This window comes from Vanessa atalanta, chromosome 4, assembly GCF_905147765.1.
Source record: "Vanessa atalanta chromosome 4, ilVanAtal1.2, whole genome shotgun sequence".
Taxonomy (NCBI): Eukaryota; Metazoa; Arthropoda; class Insecta; order Lepidoptera; family Nymphalidae; genus Vanessa; species Vanessa atalanta.
In genome coordinates this window covers 5,936,194-5,959,854 of record NC_061874.1, presented here as the reverse complement: position 1 = coordinate 5,959,854, position 23,661 = coordinate 5,936,194, and the positions used below count along the sequence as shown (strand labels likewise).

The window sequence follows — 23,661 nt, the reverse complement described above, 5'->3', positions numbered from 1 at the left end:
CATGAAATACGTAAATCTAAGGTTTGTTTATCTTTTTTCCTACTTCCATTGGAATAGGCTATAGATGGCGTCACATCACTCATGACTATTATCTATTTATAATAATAGATGTCCATGAAAATAAAAATAGATGTAATTTTTTCTGTCTTTAATAATAAGAATATTAAATATTGGCAATGTTAAAATATTCTTATTATTGATGTTACTAATTTTTAATTATAGTAAATACTTTTTATCGTTATATCTGTCGTTTTATGTCAATTATTTCCAATTGTCAACTTCAGAATCTGTTATTTTAGTCAGATATCAGCTTGAGATTGAGTTTGTAATGTGTATTTTATAATTCTGTTGGCATATTGTTATAATTGGAAAAAAAGTATGTTTTATTCTTAACTACATATAATCATAAGTACTTTTTCGAATTTTAGTGTCTCTAATTACATATAATATACTGGTGTTAAACAAACTGACAATAAAAAAATGTTTGTAACGGAGGTAAGTAATTAATTGTCACAACTTTTAAAAGTATTCAAGGTGTATTAAATTGTTTGTTTCTGTTTTTCGAAGGCTACAATCGATTCTGGACGATATACTACAAATTCAAAATCCATCGAATTCGGTCCCTGGCATATATCGTACGATATTAGTTGTATATTGCCGAGCGTGTGTTCTACTAAAGTTGTTTGTGAACGAAATGATAACCAGTTTTGTCAATTTTGTATGTAAGTATAGGTTTTTGTTTTTAGTTTAAGAATATTGTAGTCAATAGTTATTTTTTATATGAAAGTTCATTAATTATTTTCATATACAAAAGTTTACATGAAATTACTTTTTAAATATATTTCAGATACTCGAAAGAACTAAGCCTGCCACATTTTCCTGATATGGTATTTCCTAAAAATGTTTTGAACTTGGAACATAAGAGTGGTACTAAGATCCAGTTCACCCCATTGGATGCTCTACGCAGAGTTTCCAGTAAAGTACAAGCTATTGAAGTAGCTTGTGCTGAAGCTTGGCTGGAATCAAGGTATTAATGCTTGTATTATTAAAAAATATATTTGTTTTATATATTTAATATTTTATATCAGTCTAATTTATTTATATTTAACACAATTAAATCATCAACATTTATATATAATTATCAAATGTTTCATACTTGGCAGTAAATACTTTGATACATTAGACCAGTAGAAAATTTAAAATATACAGTAGATAATTTAGAACTATTGAAATATATTTAACCTGACAAATTGAAATAAATAATTCAAAGTATAAGAATTTAAATAATATTTTGAAACTCAAAGAACAGTCACATAACCATATTATCATTATGTAAAGTTTTCTCTGATAAATAATTAGTATAAAATTACACACAGACAATGCATTGTATGCTCTATTCCAACAATAACAGGAAAAAAGCCTAATAAACAACATTTGACAGCAAATTAACAGGATATTATTAGTACAGAGCTTGAATAATCTATGATATTCACTACGAATTTGCGAAAAAATGGGGGGTTTAAACATAGACAAAACTGTTATTTGAATTGTGGAAGTAAAATTAAAGTGAAAATAAGTGGTTAAAGTGCAATAGTGTTGTATTTTATGTAAAGATAATCATAAGCTTTAGTAGTGCACAATATAGCTGAGTTATTAGTAAATTGCATGAAACATGTAAATGTAAGGTTTGTTTATCTTTTTTCCTAGTTCTATTGGAATAGGCTATAAATCATAACTTGGTCGCTAATTAGGTCATATGATGGCAACAGATTAAGTTGTCTTAAAAGTATTAATCTGTATTTGGTTACAGATAGTTATAGTCAATAAATATATTTAATTTTTTTATAAAGACCAGATGCAGCAAAACCGAAGAAAACATTTGATTGGACCTTCTCAACAGACTATAAAGGTACTTTATCTGAAAACATCACCATAGAGCCTACGGATGAGACCATAAATTTTGATCTGTTAAAACGTAAAGACCAAATTCTCTTTTATCATGATCTTACGCTGTTTGAAGATGAGCTTCATGATCATGGTATTTCAAAGTTATCAGTGAAAATTGTAAGTGGTATTTATATATGTATAGTGTTTTCTTTCAACAATGCAGACATTTATTTTTTTATATGTTTCTACAAAAACATTCATCAAATTAAATTAAATAATACATGGGGGTACCTACAGCTAAAATTCGTAATATTCTTAAACTTAAAGAATGTTGCAGTGACAAAAATATTCTGTCTATGTGATATGCCAATTTATAAAGTCTTTATAGACAACTGAGCCTATAAAATTATATAATATTACTAGCCTTGTACCCAATGGTATATCCTATCGGAAAAAACCGGAACATTGGTGTTATACTTATGAAGAAGCTGATGGTCACATAGATGTCTCAGGCAACTTAGCTTAATTAGCCATCCAATTAAACGGCGCTGTTCAACCAGCGGCCAGAATGACACACAGATAATTCATTTTCCGTTCATAGAATAGGGACACTCATCTCATGTTCTCATAAAAATATTGATAGTTTAGATTGGAACATAATTATTTGGTTAAATGCCAAATATTTATAATATCGCGCCAAAATACAGTTTTTTTTTTAAATATTTTATATCATAACTACTCATGGTACTTACATATTAACGCCACAATAAACGTTAGTTAAATAACGTTTAGTTTTAATTGGACGGCTAATTTAAAAACTGCTACATATGTATATATAACTTAAAAAAATGAATAATTATCATACATACTTTCATCCGCAATATTATCTCCTTCAAGAATAGATTTTCGTAAGTGCTTTAATGAGTGATCTTGTTACATAATAAAATATTGTCTTCTATATTTCATTGAAAAGAGTCGAACTTCGATACAAACTTTCATCTGCAATGTCACTCTTTCTTTTACACATTAGCCTTTGATATTGATTTCCTTATTTTTAACTTAAAAAAAAACAAGCTTACTAACAAATTTTCATCCCAAGTTTAACCCACCTAAGAAGTTATTTTAAAAAAAAATCTTTAACATCTGTAACTCATTAACTAAAGCCTAAATACTAATTTCTATACTTCTAGTATCAGAAATAACAATGATCTATTCATAATTGTATCCATTAAATTCCCTTTGGTAATGTATTTTGAAATATCTCTAAGTCCTCACCTATGTTACATAGTTCCTGCCCTGGGAGTCCTGTGCCAAATTCATCCCGTCAGACCGCCCGGTTTAGGCATCAGGCGGCAGTCAGTCATTTTAAAATTATATTCATTAGATATGTAATAGAGACCAGTGCGTTAATTTTTAAAAAATAATCAACTTTTCTACACTTACCAACATCTATCAGATTGTCAACTACAATCAAAAGTTTCCGTTAGGTTGGAATCCTGGCAGGGTAATCAAATCCACCAAGTAATGTGAGAACGAATGAGACAACAGTTAAGCTCCATGGTTGGTTTAGTAGTCCCTCAACAAAGAGTTGTTGAGGGACTACTAAACCAGGTTGAGTTCGAGTTTTATATGTGCTGGGGAGGATTACACAAGCTACAATATTATGATTTAGTTGTTGTAATAGTAATAATACTTTGTTACTATTGAATTTTTGGATTTCAGAGAGTAATGCCGTCATACTGGTATGTGCTATTGAGACATTTTTTAAGAGTCGATGATGTCTTAGTGCGGTCTCACGAGACCAGGATGTTTCATATGCTTAACTCGGACTATGTTCTACGAGAATATACCATTAAAGAAGCAAGAGCGCAGGATATAAATGTACGTATTTTTTTTATTATACTTTCATTTTTATATTTAGTATTTTTTTTAGCATTAGCAGCCTGTAAATTTCCCACTGCTGGGCTAAGGCCTCCTCTCCCTTTGAGGAGTAGGTTTGGAGTATATTTCACCATGCTGCTCCACATATGTCGACATACACATTTCGTTGAAATTAGACACATGCAGGTTTCCTCACGATGTTTTCCTTCACCGCGGGATGAATAATAAACACAAATTAATCACATGAAAATTCAGTGGTGCCTGCCTAGGTGTGAACCCGCAATCATCGGTTAAGATGCACGCGTTCTAACCACTGGGCCATCTTGGCTCAATTCATACCTGTTTGTGAAAAACGATATAAATAATAAATTAGCTTGTATTGTTCTTCGCATAATAAAAAAAAAAAAAACTAAAATTGTGTAATAGAAAAGTATATTTTTTTATTTAAAGATTCCTACTTCTCAAATGAAAGAAGCTGATGACGTCATACCTATTCTTCCAGTTAAAGAGAAAATAATGGAAAAATTGATTGTAAACTTGGAAAACAATTGATAGTGTATTTTTATGATCTCAACTTATATAATATTATGTCTAAGCAATATAGTTTTATGTATAAAGTGCTAAGTTAGAACTGTGTTGTTTTTTTTTATTTTTACACCCCTTAGTTTAGCTTCACTTGTACTAATAGATTATATTTATGAAAACAAGTCTACCTTTTAACCTACTTCTAATTTAATGTATGATATGGTTCTCTGTTCATGGAAAATTCTGATGATATACAAAAATTTCGCTACTATCGAGGAGGGAGTTATATAGTGAAATTATTTAATGTTCACTAGTAAACTTAGAAATGGAAAATTAAAGGCCGGCAACGCACCTGCAACCCCCCTGGTGTTGCAGATGTCCATGGGCGGTAGTAATCGCTTTCCATCAGATGAGCCTCCTGCTAGCTTGCCCCCTATAACATAAAAAAAAAAATAGTCAACTCATTACAAACCAAATTCAAAAGTTTTTTTGTTTCAAAACTACAATTGAAGTTACACTATGCATTACTATGTTATATGACATACACATGACTTGGTAGAAAGCTGGTTGCTAATTATTAGATAAAAGACATTAATAAAATGAAATTAGGAAGCCATGGTATTATATTGCATAAAACATCAGCAAGTAAGGATTTTTAAAACGCATGCTCTATCCCCCTTGTCTTTAACTTTATCCTATCAACTCGCCGAATGTCTAATTATTTTCTATTTTAACACTCCACTATGGCCTATGGAATTATGAAAATTTAAATAAAACACTTAAAAGTCTTCGACGCTCCATTAATACTATTATTATTTTGAATTGAAACTGATTAGGTAACTTTATCAGTCTGGCAATTGCTGATAACAAGTTCATACCAGATTTTACCAGACAGAAACCTACTTCAAGTTCCGTATCACATAATTACATCGATATCGGCAGTGATCAATTATATGACAAATTGTATAAAAAGATGCTTGTCTTTGACGTGGGCGACAGTGAACGCTTTTTTTTCATATGTTATATATTGGTCTTTAACAGTGAAATACCACATACCACCCAAGTTCACTATTGTAGTTTGTAAGGTGATTTTCTTTTACGCAGAATAATTAATCAGAAGCTAATATTCGTTTTATTTATTAGTTTTTAGCTCAAAAATTAAATTAACTTTTTTCATCTAATCAACGTTTTCGTTGAAAACGAGCGATATTTGTCGCTATAGAAAAGCCAAAAAAAAAAAACAAATTCTGTCAGGTATATATTAGATAAATTATAATTCAATGACACCTATCTATTATGAAATCTGTTTCACCTCTATTATTATAAAACTTTCCTCACGGAAAAGTCGCTGACTTATCGAACAACTCTCGTATCAGTAAGCTTATTCGAATCGATAAAGGAGGTAATCACAATATAAAAGTGTCATTGCGGTTGCAGTCATTTTGCCGAGCGCAGGACATTAAAGTAGCTCTCATTAAAAAGTGAAATGACTCCAAAATATTTAATGTACTATCTTTTCATCGGTAAGATTACCGTATGGCTCATTTAAAATAGTTTTCATACGTACTATTTTTAATATAATATAATGTTGCTAACAGGATTATTAAAAAATGTGAAGTGCCAGATTCCTGTATTCCCAATCGCTCTGGAGAATGAACTCGTTGCTCAAAATGGTCTTGGATGGCCTTCAGCTATTCAAGTGGCAAAAGGAAATGAAGTTCTCATGAAGTTGCGTGTCTCTTTGGAGAATCAAAACACATGTACTGTAACTGATCCAAAAGGGTTGAAATTTGATATAAGTTCACCGCCTAGTAGTAAGTGAGTAGGCACTCCATATTAAATATAATATTAAACTTTCAAATTTTAAGAAATAGCCTATACTATATTTCTTAATGTTGAGCAAAAGTATTTTTCTTGTCTTACTTTATTATGGATTTTGTTAATATTCTCGGGAGAGAATTTCATTCGACTCATTATGCGGGTTTTCACAAAGTGTTTTATGAGCCGAGCACGAGATGCATAATAAACACGATTAGGCACTTTGAAAATCCGTGGTTCTCGTTGGCATACGCAGACACAATCTCCAGTTAAAATCCAAGTGGTCTATCCAGAAGGAGATTGTGTTTCTAATATTTAAGAATTCCTAAATAAAAGAACAATATTTATGACTTTACGATTATCATTCGCTATCATATCATATGAAATTTTGTTATTTGAATATGGCCGATTTTTCAATAAAAGTATGGAAATTAAACTACCTACTCAAAAAAATAATGCAAGTACCTATTAATTGTAGAGTCAAATAGTTTTAAAACTAAATCAGTCTAATTTTATCCATTTTAACTGTCTCAATTTAATGCTATTGAAACTTATAAATATATTATCAAGGTTTAATTTTAAAGGTATCAAAAATGGAATGATGGCTGCAGTATTAGAGTCCGGAACATTACATTTGAAGACGAAGGTCGTTGGCGCCTGACAGCTTCTGAAGGCAGTAAATCAATAACAGGATGGATCGAAGTTACTGTGCTAGGTGAGCGCAATTAATATATCTATTGACTATATTTAATTTTCTGTTCTTATTAACGAATATTGTCTTATTTATAGAAAAAACAAGTACGTACACAGCACCGCCAATATCGCTCCAAGATGGAGAAACGCAAACTAAAGTGGATTTGTCATCATTAGACAATGCTTATTGTGTTGTAGCGAAGCCATTTTCAGAAAGTTCTCTAATACCTGGTAAATGTAGCGTGACTTTAGATCGAACAACGAGAGCTGTTCAGGGAAATTGGCAAATTTATTTAGGATTGCCCGGTACTGTATCCGAAGTCCAAGCTAAAAGACACGTTACCGTGCAAAGTAAGTTTAAAATTTATAGTGCATTTTATTTACAAGTTATTTAATAATTTAGACCATACAATGCATTCTGTTTAAATTATATATAATTGTCCGAAAAATGCTTCATGAATCTAACGCATTTAATTTTGTTAAATATAAATTCTTATAAAATCGTTTGTGTTTAATTACAGCGGAGCACTTAGATGTCGGATATGTTCGTGATGCGAGTAATCGGTTACATCTTTACTGCAATATATTGCATACGACAAAGAATATAACTTTTTGTCGCTTTCAAAAGACATCTAATCCTTATGGGTATAATGTGATCGACGGACTCAGTGATGGTAGTCATAGGTAATGAAAAGTGATCAGTATATAAGTGTTAAAGGAACAAAATATTGTTGCTATAAAATTTATCATGGAATTTTGTTTAATGAAATCTTAGTTACTACGGCAAAGGTTTTGATTTGAAGCAATGTGGAATGACAATAGAGAAACCAACATCTGAAGATTACGGAACATGGCGTTGTTCTGTGGGAGTGCAAATGTTTGTAGGCACTCAGATCCAGCAGCAGACCCCTATGCAAGCCTTAATAAGTGTCACACATACTTCAACTTGTAAGTCAATCTTATAACTATTAAACATTCGAACATGTATTTTTGGAGACATATTATCTTAAAACCTCAATAGCTTATTTAAAGAACTTATTTCCATCTTCCACAGCTACATTCATTAGAAAAGGAACAAATGAAGACAGGCCAAGAACGATATTTGTTCAAGAAGATTCTTCATTTACAATAACATGTAATTCTGCTACTTCTTTGTCTTATTGTTGGTTTCAACACCCCAATGGAACTCAGTATACTCCCGTGAAACTTGTTAGCGAGGAACAACTATTTTGGTGATTATCTTGTCATTTAGAGCTTATTTTTCGTCACGTTGTGATGTAAACGTTGATTTAAAAGTAAATGAAAATAACTGTTAATAATTTACATTTAGGTATACTGGTGAAAGTCTCGTAGTAGGTCATTGTGGTATTACCTTTGCGCACGCTTCGATTGAAGACGACGGTAAATGGTTATGTTCCATGGGGCCACGGTCGAGTTTAGGTGTAGAAATGACGGACACCGTTCAAGTAAGAGTCACAGGACCATTAGCTGCCAATCAGAAAAACGTACCGGTACGAATAGGAGGAAATGCAACGTTGTATTGCCATACGGCGAATGGTAGGAGACCATTAAAATACTGCCGATTTTTGTCGCCTAAATTTGTCGGCATGAACATTGATTCGTCTGTTACACCTGAAAAGTAAGTTTTCTAAACAGTTAATAAAATTAATTTGATTTATAATGTTTTACATTTTATTTATTTTATAATAACAAAATTTTGGTTTTAGCGCAATCCTAAATCGGTATTACTTTACTCCTGAGAGAGAGCTCAATTTTGGGGATTGTTCGCTAAGTATTTTGTCCGTCGAAGAGGATGATATCGGGTCTTGGACATGTGCAGCCGTAGTTGATAACGAGATTTTGGAGTCAAGAGATACTATACTGGTATCTATTGATGGTAAGATAATATGTCAAACTAAGATCAAAAATCATATCAAAACGTGCAGACTGTGTCCTCTATTTAATTTATTCGAAATCGAAAATCTATTTAAAGTTATCTTTGGTAATAAAAAAATAATTTTCTATATCATCACTGTTACATAAATTGTATTCTTGCAGATCAACGCCGCAATTATCAATTCCAAGCCAGTATTATCGGAATGTCTGTAGGTCTATCGGTTCTTGTTATAGTTTTAATTGGTATTATCGCGTACAAACGAACTTGGGTACAATATTTCTATTGTACAAGGAAGCCAACAGTTTCAGATGAGTTTTCTTTACAAAGACGTATTGCTACTTCAAGCAGTATTCAAAGTGGTAGTAGCAACGAATAAACTGAACAAAGGTCGAAAATAAAATCATCATCGGAAAGTGCAAATTAACAAAGCCTTGATGTCATCGCTTTTACGGTCAATTATTTACTTTAAAAAACATTTTAAATAAATATTGATGCTGTTTAGATTTAAATTGTTACTCACAGACAGAAAACGTAGCTAGGTTTATTGGCTTATTTGAAGAAGATTTACACAATGAGCCGTTTAATGTTTTATTATAACGAATTGGACTTAGTATTTTACGTGAAACACATAGGGATCCACAACAACGCCCAGAACGAAATAATTTTCGGCGAACCGCGAATAACGACTGCTCTGGGTTGTTAGAATTAAGATGTATTATTGATCTGCTAATGATAATTATATTTATTTGCTTAGCTTATTGCATTAATTTTAATAAAAGTATTTAATTATATTAATAAAGTGTTTTATTATGATATACGATAGTGTACTGTATATGAAATTGAATCTTGATGATATGATAATAATAATTGTAGCGCAGAGACGAGCCTACAAAAAATGTTTATAACTATAATATAAATCTATATTTAAGTGCCGCACGCCTTTAATGAATTATACACGTATAATCTTATGAATTATCCCGTCATATTATGTGAAAATTGTTTAAAAATCCGAAAGTAATTTTCGAGATTATCGTGTTCAGAAAGACAGCCGCTGCGGTAGAATTTGTTTTACAATATTTAGTGATTACATCGTGAAATATCAAGGGTACATCAATCACATACTATTTTGTAATTTTTATTTGAAGTCAATCACCTTTAATGTACGCTGATAAGGGGTTTATATATTCTTATTGCTAATTCGAGTATGCCCTTAATATTAGACCAAGGTCATTGATAAATTTGATACGGATTCTTAACCTTCGCTTTAAATGCAACTTGTATTAAATAAGTACATAGTTTACTTATTCGAGAGACAGTTTTTTTGTGGAATGCATATTTATCGGAAAGCTTATAATAAATTGTTTTGTTTTTCACGCTACACATTTGTGACGACATTGTGATAATTATATACGGGTGCATGCATAATGTTATGTTTCTCTTTCATGCAAGTAGCGTAAGTTACATACTATATATTATTTTTATGAGACCTTTTTCAATTCAATACAGACAGCGCAGCCGTGGATCTTGGCGATACGCACATGCACCTGCGATTTGCTTTGTATCTCATGTAATAGTTAAATCTTTTTCAAAACAGTTGTAAGTAAATAAAATATTAGGTCGCCTGGAAAGTTGATACTGATTATTTGGGGGGCAACATAAACATAGGTATTCAGATATTATTATATATTTATATTATATGATTGAAAACACATGACAAAGACTATGCTTCTGGGATATTTATTTTAGAACTGATTTGCAACTGTAAATTTAATAAATAGGTATATGGTAACTTTAAAGTTTTGATTCGTTTCAAAATACGCAAGAACCTACCGGTCACAGCACGAAAGTGACATAGTAAGAACTTAAAATAATAAAGCAATAAATGAAATTAAGTTTAAACAATAAAACCGGTTTAATAAGCTTGCTTGCCCTTGAAAAACTGTTAATAAAATTATAACCATACAAATATTGTCCGTGCTCATAAGATTTGTTTGCCTCGCTTTAGTTATATTTATTTTATTTTATTTATAATTTATTTACAATCACTCACACTTATATATTTGCAGTATTATTATATTAGTATTATTAAATACACACTTATTTAAAGCGTTTAAACACCGACGCGGGTCTTAGAAAAAGAGTCGGTATAAAAACTTTGTTTTATCTCTATTGGTCGTCAGCCATCATCATCATATTTCAACCAATTAACAAAAAAAAAACTTTGTGAATTAAACACTTAAACCGTCCTCATGAATCATTCCGTCCATTAGTGAAAACCGTATAAAAATATTGATTTTATAAAATGTATTGTTTCGATGCGATTTTTTTATCTGAGACTATTTTTTTTTCAGCGCTAATCTCGATATGCATTGTACAAATTAAGTACATGAAAATTCAACAGTGTTTACGCAGATTTTAACCCGCCATCTTCGGTGAAAAGTTTTTAAAATTTAAGTACATTAAGGAGCTGTTTTAGAGACATCTTCATCCTCCTGCCACGAGTTTGGTCCGGTAGTGGACACGGCGTACCACTTTTTTATGTTATAGGGGGGCAAACGAGCAGAAGGCTCACCTGATGGAATGAGCACCTGGGGCTTGCAGGTGCGTTGCTGGCCTTTTAGGAATGAGTACGCTCTTTTCTTGAAGGTTCCCAAGTCGTGTCGTATCGGCTCGGAAAACCGCCGGCGAAAGCTGATTACACAGAGTGGTTGTGCGAGGTAGAAAATGTCTTAAAAATCGCGCTGTTGTGGATTTTTGGTCATCTAGGTGAAGCGGGGGTGATATTTGGAATTTTGACGAGATGTCCGAATTAAAATTATTCCGAACAATTCCTCGAAACATTCCTCGTGAAAAATTCTGCAGAAGATGCAGAACGATCCAACATCTCTATTCAAAGCCAAAGGATCAAGCATTATAATAAAATATTCGAAATTATATGGATTCCAAATCATCAAGGAATAATTGGCAACGAAAAAGCTCATAGAGAAGATAGAAAAGCAACTAATGAAAAAGATGTTTGTTATACAATCAAATCAACTCCAGATCCAGGGAGATGAAATTAAAAATACTTCCAACATAAAATAAAAATAGTATGGGAACAGGAACAGTACTGGAAGTTAAAAATACATCTAAATTAATCTTTATAAGAAATTATTTTTTGACAAAGCCCATACTTCATTCTGCTGTAGGAGAGAACAAGTTATAATTACTAGACTCGCATTAAACACACAAATATCATCCACCCAACAAAAATAAAAATGTAAATGTGAATAATATAGTCAAAATGTACTTTGAATGAATGTTTAAATCAAGTAGTATATTCCGAATCCTTGAAATTAACTAATGTTCATATAAATATATACCTACATATGTGGTCGCTAATGACGATAGATGTTAAAAAGTGACCTAAAATAAAAGAAAAAATCAAAAAAAGACAGACTTCTTCAGATATCACATTCATGCTTTATTAAATACAATAATAAATTCTATCAGAGTTTTAAGATGTTTGCTTGTAACCATTAACAATGCGATTGATGGTGACTTTAGAGAAGAATTTGTTGATGGCTTTAACAATAGTCTTAACAATCTGCTTCACAACTGGAGGTGCCAAATCGTCCATAAGTTGTCGCCAGTTTTCATTTGCAAACTGCAATGTTGCATCCGCTGAAAAAAGATGTAATTAAAATGATCTCTGGAACTTTATAGATATTATTCTTTATACATATATACTAATACATTGTTCGTATATTTTTTTTAATACTTTTGTATCTACGACAGATCAAGGAGGTGCTATTAAAACCCGCGATGAGTAAAAGTTTTAATGGGTCAATATTATATACATACTATACTATGTAATACTCTTAATCTTATAAGAATCTGTGTTTAAATTAGTAAAAACTCGTATAAAGAATAATATTTTTTACCAAGTTGCTTGTTGCCGTTGAACAAATTCTCAAACTCGAATGTCGTAGATTGAATATCATATTTATAGTTTGGCGTCACAAGCTTGAAGTGCAGTCCTTTGCTACTTTTAATGTGACTCAATTTACTGTTGATTTCAACCTCAATGTTTTCTGTGAAAAAAAAGTTGTATGGATTGAACAGGTGAAGTAGTCTAGAAGGCTCGATCAGTTAACTGACGCTTTGGCCCCATACCCTACGTCACAATATTTATGCCATAAACGGTTTAAATAATTCACAAATAATTACAAATAATATTTATGTACCTGTTTTTACATAAATATATTAAAGTTGACTTATATAAATTATAACAAAATAATTCAAAAAAAGTGTTATATCACATTTCATATTGATTCTGATTAAATAATAAAATTATTATAAAGGAAATACTTAATTACGAAAATGTTACGATTGTAAATGTCAATTTAACTGTTTATTTTTTATGATATAAAACTGTATGATTTTTTCTCTTATTATTACTGAATTTTATTTAAGAGTTTGGCCTTCAATTTAAGTCTATATAATTTTAGAAAATTCGAATTGTTTAATTTTATCATGTCTTAATTCCAGTTTTCACTAAATGTTACTATTTTTCCCTAACAATGTGATACCCACCGATGTAATACCTAACGTTTTGTTACTTTTGACAAATACAATATTTACTTACATTCAGTTTTCATGATGCAAGTAAATAATAACTATTTAAATGTAGGCAAAGTGTGATATTAGATTTTATTGCTAAGCTAGTTTTAACTAGCTAACTTCCTAATTTATATTGTCTGATAGTACATATCTGAATTTATAAAAGTAAATTAAAGTATTATTATGTAACCATAGCTTTAAAACTTACTGCACGTTATAACAGCGTCTCCATCTCCTTTGATAGGAAGTATCAAAATTTTTCCATCTGCGTTGTACTTGGCTGTTAAGCTTAGGTTTGCTATTATTCCAAGATTAAATCTCTCATCTTCTTGTCCGATATCCACTCTGTTATGTTATATTAATATTTAAATCATGTCTTAATATATATTTAAATACAAATTGATAAACGTAATTAGCATACAATACAAATACTCTGTTATTTCATAATGCAAATCTTGATTCATTTGAGTAACAATTATAATTATTTCATTGTTATATTTATGCATTGATTTGCGTCAAACAATTGGCTCACGAACATATAATTTATGACTAAATTTTTATAGCGTATATTGTTTTTTTTTTATATTTATATAATTAAAAGTTTTTTATCATCTCATTTAAATCACACAAGCACTATAAGTATTAAGTATTATGTAGTTTCACACTCTATGTAGCGCATCTTATCTGATATATGCAAACGACTAAATACCAAAGCTTTTTATAACACAGGCACAGCTTGGACGCGTGTATCTTAACCTAAAGATTCAAACAAACTTACAAGCCCCATGAATTATATAATTTGTGTTTCTAATTTATCCTGTGCTCGGTGGTTAATGAAAACATCGTGAATAAATCGAAATGTATACGCCGATAATTTACCACGTGTTCGCTTGCATTGGAGGAGAAAATGCTTTAGTTAGCAGTTTCCACTGCTATTTCTAGGCTGTTACAGTATTAAAGTTGTGTGACTAATTAATACATTATTTACACTTACTTTAGTTTCGTCAGCATAGTATGGCTAAGTCCGTGCATTTGCGCTTTATTGAATTTTAATTTGAGGCCATTTCCGTCAATGGTTATATCGTCCAAATTTACTGGATCAACCGAAGGAACTCCAAGTTCCGGAATGCCCTTCGAAAAGTGTGGCAGACTGTCTTCTATCTGTTGTTTTACACATTTTGTGAATTCTTCCTCCTTCAAATCGCACGGTTGGATATAATCAGCTGCAAAACCATTTATTATATAAATATTTTTTATAATACGTATATAAACGTATTTTTGATAAAAAAAAAAAAAAGGGGAAATTAGGTTAACGATCTCCTAGACTTTGCACGTATTATATTAATTACACAATATAACAAATCAATCAACGCATAAGAAAAATGGGTTTTTGTATAATTAAATGCAATAAGTTGTTGTACACATTACTTGGTGGTAGGGCTTTGTGCAAGCCCGTCTGGGTAGGTACTACCACCCACTCATTAGTTATTATAAATAACAGTACTCTGTATTGATGTGTTCCGGTGAGAAGGGTGAGTGAGCCAGTGTAATCACAGGCACAAGGGACATAACATCTTAGTTCCCAAGGTTGGTGGCGCATAGGTGATGTAACGAATGGTTAATATTTCTTACAGCTCCTTTGTCTATTTGCGGTGTTGACCACTTACCATCAGGTGGCTCATATACTCATCCGCCGACCAGTCATAAAAAAAACAATACCTACTTGATTTATGCAAACGATACCTACAATAGAGATATGATCTTATATTGGGTCACAAAAATCATATGACTAAAGTCAACGAGATACGAGGCGATGTCCATAAACTACTCAATCATTTTTTATCGACAGGATATTGCTTGAATTATATTAATACATTGTTGCAGACACGAAAAAATATTAAAATGATAATGATCAATAATAAAAAGTGCCAATTAGTATATCGTCTGCCAATTAGTATATACAACATGTCTATATTTGTTTTTACAAAATTACTGTTAAAGGTTACGCTGAACTGTCAGCGACGACAAATATAATCCATATTAATGTATTCGTTTTTCCTCCAGATAAGATGAAAGAAATTATACCGTATAATTTATAAAAAGAGGACAAGGATTCAATGTAATTCTAACTCTTGTTTGCCTAAAGTGTATAAATGCATAAAACACTATACGCTACAAAGTTTACAGTTGTTGTGTGAAATTAAAATAATGTAAATTAAATAAAACATAATAATTCTAGACGTTAAAAATATGCATGAGATTAAATTTATCAAACTGAAAAAAAAAGTAAGTAAAATTTGTGAAATGTTATAAAATTTTAACCGTTGTCGGGTCGACAACCTGTCTTGAAATACCATTTATATTATAAAAATATAACTGAGGAATTTAACTTTATAATACATAAATAGGTAGATACACATACACGAGGATTATATGCCAGACGTAATAAATTAGAAAGGCTTATAAATACGTCTATTAAATCAAACTGATTATGGAGATAAAATATTCAGTGATGATTGATAAATTCAACTGTTTATTATTTACCTATAGATTAACACTTGGTTATCGATTTTAACTTGATTAATATATCGTCATCGTATTCGTTAGTACAGGAATAATTTTAAATATGTAATTTATTCATTTAATGATATAGTGTAAAGTATTACGTAAGCAATAAAATTGCATTAGCGATTACAGCACTTATCAAAAGATATAGATACGTTTTGTCCTTCATGAACTGCAATGAGTCGATGCATGATCAAACATTTAAAATTATTACAAAAATTAAAATATATTATATAACAACATGAACGGCAAAATTAAAGTTATTGAGTAATTTTTATGCAGTGTAGGCTCGCCCTTATTAGAAAATCGAACTAGGGGAGAGTGGCGTCACTTTATATTGATTTTGTTTAAAATTGAATTTTACCTTTAAATTATACCTTTAAATATTAAATTATACGTTATTTAATGTTAAATACTAAAATTTCAAATCAATTATTATGTAATTTATAAAAAAATTAAGCGCTGAGGTTCTTCGTACTGACTTCGCTTTAAACTTTATACGTATTTATATTTAAGTTATTTTATATTATAATAAATCAGATTTATGTATAAACAGTATTTTATACACTTGGCACTTTACGCACCCAACGGGCATGGATAGTAAGAATATTTAACACCTTTTATGGTCGCCTTACGCTTTTATATGCACATTATTTCAAACATTTATACAAAATTTAACATAGCTTAGAGAAAGGTTGTTGTTCATTTACGAAAATTGCTTGAAATTACTCTCCCAATTATTTTCTTAAAACATTCTATAAGTATTGCAAATATACGACTACTGGTTTATATAATACTCGTATTATATGGAAGCAATTTACAACGTCTTTACACATAAATCAACTATTATATAATATTTGTACAATAACTTACTGTAACACATAAAATAAATAAAACTTAGTAAAATAGACACGATTGCAAAGTAAAGTTTCAAAATATAGTTATAAATCATAGATAAAGAAATTCTATTTATTGAAGTAGATAGTTACATTTTTGATTTGTATATATATATATATATTTAATGCCTTAGTGTAGATAGCCACATAATGTCACCGTGACATTTTAATTTGGCGTATAAGCGTTATCGTAACGTGATATTTCCATGTTAACATGAACCGGATCTGTTTGCACTTGAATTAATTTAAAAAAATAACCCTTTTTATGTTTGAAGAGTAAGTACTATTTATTTTTATTTCTAAAATGCCCTATTTTTATTTTTGAATTTTACCTGTACTACAATTTAACTAAATTATAGGCGATAGTACACGAATGTTCGTGACAAAATTAATTCAATCTGAATAAGATCAGTAGTGTAATATCATATTATAGTAGTTTAATATTTAAGCTATTCTGGAAGTAATATTTAAAATTTTGTTTTATTTATTTTTATAATTTTATTTTTTATAATTTACGGATTTATAAACCTCGTCGAGAAGAACGGACATTTTAAGTAATTTTTTTTATTAGTAATTTTTCAATTATTGGCAATTTTAAGTAATTCTATAGTTTTCTATTGTTTAGTTTTATGAATATATATTATTTTATAAATATATAGTATCATTCGACATAAATACAATTTAATGATGACTAATTGCTATTTAATAAATGTATATTTTTTACTAAATATTTTCAATGGATATAATGCACAAAATGATTAGTTTAAATTGAGTCACCATTGTTTATTGTTAATAAGTAGATTTTCCATTTGTACATTAACTGCATCAACACTTCTTGGAAAATTTATTCCAAGAAAAATACGTGACACGAAATGTTTTGTGGTTAGCTCGATATTTTCCATTTACTGTTTATCTAGATAATTGATTACATCTATTTAAATGAATTGTGATGTTGACACGTGTTAAAGTTTATAGTTGTGTTTTAAAGGCGTATTGCTGCGTAAGCGTAAATATGTACGAATGCACATAGATAATATACAATTGTTAAAAAATGAGATACTTTGGTGGTGATTTTTCGAATATTCAATTCGAAATGAAGGATGAGCAATATAGCAAAGCAAATAATGGACCCACTAAAATGTTTAGAAATATTCGGGTAGAATTGAGTAGATGAAGACTTTGATTTAGTGGTATAAAAATGTCTAATAAAACAAAAAATTTAAGTTACAGAAGAAATAATTTTAAAACAATTTATAAATAAAAATTAATTAAGGCAATGATAAAAATCTTTGAAATTGATGAAAATACAATGACATTGAAAATTCATTTCAACTTAATAAGATAAAACACTTTAAGCTTATTATTTATGATGATTCATTTAGTTTTTTTGATCTACAATGAGATTTTTTAGGTACTAATATATTTAAACAGATACAACATAAGACCAAAAAGAACTGAAAAAAATTTGCTTCAAATTACTTACAGTAATGTATAATAATAAAAAAAATGCTTCTATTGCTCAATACAGGGGTAAAGAATAAGAAAATTAATATTACTTACCTAAGGAAGTACATAATGCCCGACCTTTGTGGGCATATGATTTAGGTAAAGTTAAGTAAGTAACCCACATAGTGTCTGAACCTAGGGCATAGCCTAATATATTGATTTTCATTTTTTAAAAGATATATATACGTTACAAAATTGAAAAATGAGATAAATGTAAAATTATACATTAAAAATTATAATTATGTAAATGTAAGTTAGAGGAAATCGATACTAAAAATAAATATTTCACGGCATTGAATAAAGCCTTCAGTAACTCTTAATTAGAGTTAAGACTTATCTATTTGTAAGTTATAAGAAGACTTAAATCCTAATAATATATGTTAACGAGGTTATTTAAAAAAAATCTTTTGGGTCGAAATACTTTGAGGTGTTAAATGTTTGGTACAAGTAGGTACTCTAAGACCCAATTTGCTTTAAGAAAAAGTTGCTTAAATAAATCGATTGAATAATCAATGATTTTTAACATAAGTTAAAGATCAACATTTTCCATCGAGAAATGGGTTCAATAATGGTATTCGTTTCGTTATTTAGAGCACTTTATAAATTAAAGAGGAACATACTAGTCAAATGCGTGATAATGTTCTTTTTATGAAAATCATCAAATTAGTTGATGGTTATAAAGAGAGTGGTGGACCTAATAAAATTAATACCGAATAGATATCCGCTGATTGACGATATAAAAATGATCTAATAAATCACAGTAACAGCTAATAATGCTATCTAAAGCTTCAAATTATGAAGGTATACAAAATGAACATATAAAAGAATGAAATTTAAATAAAACTGAAAAGACCAAATTTTGGAGAATGAATATAGTCAAAAAGAGCAAAGCAAATAAATGTATGTGTCGTATCGGAGATGTGAGAGCAAAAGTAAAGTGTTGAGGCTATCATATTTTTTGAAACAAAGTGTCGAACTGGTTCAGACATGCTGGTAAAAAACAAACCGACACGAGGAGAAACGGAAATTGAGGCAGTTTTAAAGGTAAAAAATACAGGCCTAAATAATCCGTAAATAAAGAATCACATCATTGGCTTGCCTTATTATTTTTTGTAGGGGGACACAGTGTATAAGATGAAGGTACAGTTGCCAAACTTTTATGGCAAACCTCGGCTACAGATCTGTTTAGAAGTGCTTTTGCTGATGGATCGGTTTAAGCGCTTCCAATTAATGAGAGTTTTACAAAAAAATCGACTATAACACACAAATTGTTGACACAAGAGCAGATCTTCCACGAGTCCCTCGCTGCTCCAGAGAAATATTTTAATAAACAGTAAAAACATACAAACATTATAAATGAAAATATTCTTACTCGATAAATGATCGGTCAATCCAGTTCATGCGCCCAGAGACTTTTCATTTGCATTGTTTCAAGCGTCTTTTATTATATTTGAAAACATTGGTTCAAAATACAAAGGTTAAGCGGCAACTATTGTTTAATTTTTAAATTATATTTTGCAAAATTTGTCAGATATCTTGTTTTTATTTAAAAAAGGTTTTTGAAGATTGGATATTTAGATCTGTGCAAGCACTCTTTTCTCATCATCAGCGGTGATGGAAACAACACAAACCCGCATTGGAATGCCATGATTAATGAATGAATGGAATGAGTATTTTTCTATAATTTCTCATTAAAGGCGCCCGAAAAAAAGAATTTATATACGCAATTTTCACCTTAAAACTGTAATGGTAAGGTTCATCTTAATCGAAATCTAGGTTTTTCGTGATTCTGAATAAATCAACAAAACACAAACATAGCTTTTACATATAATGATTAAGATTAGCATTTTCGAGGAATTATTTTTATTCCTATTCCTCAATTCAGTTTAGTGTAATGTAATGTAAAACTTGTGTTGTAGTGCGTACGATAATTATTGTCATCCTCGTCCATCGCCTACAGGGTCAGGATCGAATACGCCATTACATCACAATGTTGCCTGTACATGGTTAAGGTTTTAAAACGTTTCGAAATAAAATACGTCAACATATCTCGCAATAAAGTCTTGTAATATTTTAATTACGGAAACAAGTGCAACTGGTACACTTGAACTTGACTGATAAATTTAAATGTGGTTTATAATTTATATTTCAACGTTGGTTAATGGTTAATTTATTGGTTTGTTATATTTTTGAATATCGTATTACATTGTTTATTTTTGTATACAATAGTGTACCAAGATATTTTTTATTATACATATTTTTATTATGTAATTTATTATAAATATATTTTGATAATTTATTTATTGCGCATGCAGATTTTATTAACAAATTCAGTCCAAGTATATGTACATTAGTTTTGTGCTTTGAATTACATTATTAAAATTAATTAGGATTTTATAAATCTTTGTACCGCAATTTACTTATTTTATTTTACAATGTTCGTATAAAATAAAATTTTGTATTAGGTATGATTACATATACCTATATGTAATTGTTAAAATAGTCCAAAAGATAGATTGTTCTTTTTTTTAAATTAATAATTAATTATTATACTACGTTACTTCGAATTCTTTTCTAACTATTTATCCAATTACAGAAAGCTGAAAAGCTTGCTTGTTACTATGCTTGTTTGTTTGAATTAGCTAATCTTATGATTTACCAGTTCTTTTTGAACTAATCTCTAGTAGTCAATAGATAGTCAATTTATTTAGATAGGTTATAAAGTTAAACATTACGCTACATCCCTCAGAGGTGGAGTTTAACGTATAATCCCGGGAGTAGTGGAGCATCTAGTGTTTTATACCTACCTACAAATAAACAGAATATTCATCAAGCAGTTAGTGTCAATATCAGTTACTAGATGGCTACTAATTATGACCACGTTCTTAGTGAGGTGCTTATTTTTATTGTAAGGATATTTGTTAGAATTCAAATATTGAATTATCTTATCTGTATAAATAATAAAATCCGCATATACCTTTATAAAGCCTTAAATTCTGAAACTAATTTCACGCATCGTTTTTATTTTAATTCTTAACGAAAGAAAAATTACATAATCGATATACCTACCTATATTTTCTTCGCGATGCAGACGTTAACTAAGAAAGTATTTTCGGAAATGTCAACTTCTAGAGGGAGAATTGGGAAGGAATTAATGTATTTCGCTCTTAAGAAGTTGGGACCCGCTGCTACTTTATTATAAAAATCTTTGGTACAATCCAAGGTGGCGGTCTGTTAGTGATAAGACCAGCGTTATATTATCATTTTCTATTATCTGTTATCAATAGAACAAAAGGATAATTCTCCAAATTCGGCAAAATTCCATCAATAAAAAACTTATGTTTTACTTATGCAATAAAACTCAAAAGTCTTGGTTATTTTCAAGAAATAATCGTAATAGTAATAAAACTCACTATTCCCGGCGTCCAGACACTAGTCATAGTGATAAAGTGTTTATAAATAAATAAAGTACATTGTATCAAAAAACAATTATGGCGAAAAAAATTTATAATAATAAATTATTAAAATAAATAATAATTCATACAAAATTTTATAATTAATTCAATATTTATATATCAAGCCTTCGCCAGACAAGGAAAGGGTAAAAAAAACCTACAAATCGCAATTATTTCATTATTGGAAATCATTATTGTACGAGTCGCAAGTTGTTGGATAAAAAATATTTATCAAATAATACGTCGCGAAAGAGTTTCATACGACTATATTCTCACTACATTCACTACAATTTTTTCCGTAAATTATTAGATTAAAAATATATTTAATATAATAATATACGAATGTGATAAGAAAATTAGCTAACTACTAATTACGTCATTCAAAATAAATTTAATACTTCCCTGTTTTGGTCTCAATAAAAAACTACTGAAAATACTCCTAGCTGTCGTTATCATTGCATTCTTATTTAATTTTAAGAGAAGGCGAAGAAACATAGAAAAAAATTACGCTCTCTTAAGAGCGAGCAAAAATTAAAGTAAGTAAACCATTTTATGGTACAATGCCAGTTTAATATAATTAATATTTAAATATGGTTATTTATTTTTTGTTAATAATATACCTATATGTTAAATGTAAATAAAAATCTTTTTTTTATTAAATTCTAACATTGTCTCACTGCCGCCAGTACGATTCTCACTACCTTATTTTTATATATAAAAAAATAAAAATGTTTCCATGAAATTATTGTTAAAATAATATATAAGCCGTACTCGTGGCGTTGCATCCATAAATTAGAAATATTAAAATAAAAAATTGAATTTCTCAATTCCTCATTATCTCTCCGGTTTTTAAGATCTACTCAAAACAATCCTTTTATTCTTTACGGGAACCTAGAGACACCAAAAAGATCGACAGATAAATTATTTTACTACATTATATTACAAAAATAATACTTTTCTTTTTTTAATTTATTTCATTTCTAGTGTGCCTTCTGCCGTGCTTCCGTTGAGAAATGTATAGAGTGTTTTTCAACATAAAAAAGAAGTAAGTAGTTGATGAAATTATTTATACTTAAACACCAACAACAACAAGTATAATGAATAAATTCATCATTGCATTTACATGTTACGTATATTACTTTACGGCTACTAAAAAGCTTGCGACGGAAGCTCTGTTTTCTAAAGTCTATTAATTATGTATCAAGTAAATTCTAAATAAATTAAATATATATATAACTGATCCTTGATAAATAATAGGTCAAAATTAAATCGGTATAATTTTCGTAAAGAGTTTATACAAAACATACAGTAAAAAGTAATAATTAAAACTTACGAAAAAAATCATCTTCAGTTCTTACATGGCAGATACCAACAAGAAACACGATTGCTATTAAATACTTCATTGTGGTGATGTGCTTTTGTGCAGGAAGTGAAGAACTAATCTGGTTTTGAGAAGAGCTCAGTAGCTACTGCGTCGAAGCGAATACTGTGCTTCATATTTATTGTCTTGATGTTCGAAGTCGTTGTACCTTGACAGGATTGACGAGCTAATTCTATATATTTTCCTGTAGTTTTTATATGCTTACAAATTTAATTGGTAAGCTTAGCAGTAATTACCTCTACCCTTAAATATAGAAGCAATCGAGATATTATTTATTTTAATACTTTGAATCTACATAACAACTGTCTTGAAAGTGTAGAAGTTCAATACTAATTTCGATCAGGAACGATTTAAGGACAGTTTTAAGTCGTTATTATGCTAGTATCGTAGCTGATAATAAACCGATTGGCTAAGTTGTTTGTAAAAGAACGAAAAGTTGTGAAATAACATTAGGCGCATATTCTGTGCGTCAACGTCACATTGTCAACTATGGTAGAGCAAAATTACGTAAATAAATTTCTGGTTTAAGCGATCAAATTTTTTATCATTATTTCT

The 23,661-nt window shown here is 29.8% G+C and overlaps 3 protein-coding genes across 3 annotated transcripts; 2 read left to right on the top strand and 1 right to left on the bottom strand.

Moving 5' to 3' along the window:
- Positions 1-281: 281 nt before the first annotated feature.
- On the top strand, positions 282-4,393 carry LOC125077556 (TIP41-like protein). The gene is made up of 6 exons (XM_047689494.1): positions 282-495; positions 568-722; positions 848-1,027; positions 1,851-2,064; positions 3,610-3,768; positions 4,219-4,393. The coding sequence occupies exons 1-6, from the start codon at positions 481-483 to the stop codon at positions 4,318-4,320; spliced, it is 825 nt and encodes a 274-aa protein (XP_047545450.1). The 5' UTR covers positions 282-480; the 3' UTR covers positions 4,321-4,393.
- A 1,386-nt stretch (positions 4,394-5,779) lies between these two features.
- Positions 5,780-9,425, top strand: LOC125077975. The gene is made up of 10 exons (XM_047690109.1): positions 5,780-5,816; positions 5,892-6,111; positions 6,696-6,826; positions 6,901-7,155; positions 7,326-7,488; positions 7,580-7,752; positions 7,859-8,036; positions 8,135-8,443; positions 8,532-8,701; positions 8,863-9,425. The coding sequence occupies exons 1-10, from the start codon at positions 5,780-5,782 to the stop codon at positions 9,075-9,077; spliced, it is 1,851 nt and encodes a 616-aa protein (XP_047546065.1). The 3' UTR covers positions 9,078-9,425.
- A 2,718-nt stretch (positions 9,426-12,143) lies between these two features.
- LOC125077652 (circadian clock-controlled protein daywake-like) lies at positions 12,144-23,214 on the bottom strand. The gene is made up of 5 exons (XM_047689640.1): positions 23,059-23,214; positions 14,298-14,526; positions 13,512-13,648; positions 12,625-12,774; positions 12,144-12,364 (listed from the first exon to the last, which is right to left on the bottom strand). The coding sequence occupies exons 1-5, from the start codon at positions 23,126-23,128 to the stop codon at positions 12,198-12,200; spliced, it is 753 nt and encodes a 250-aa protein (XP_047545596.1). The 5' UTR covers positions 23,129-23,214; the 3' UTR covers positions 12,144-12,197.
- Positions 23,215-23,661: the final 447 nt, after the last annotated feature.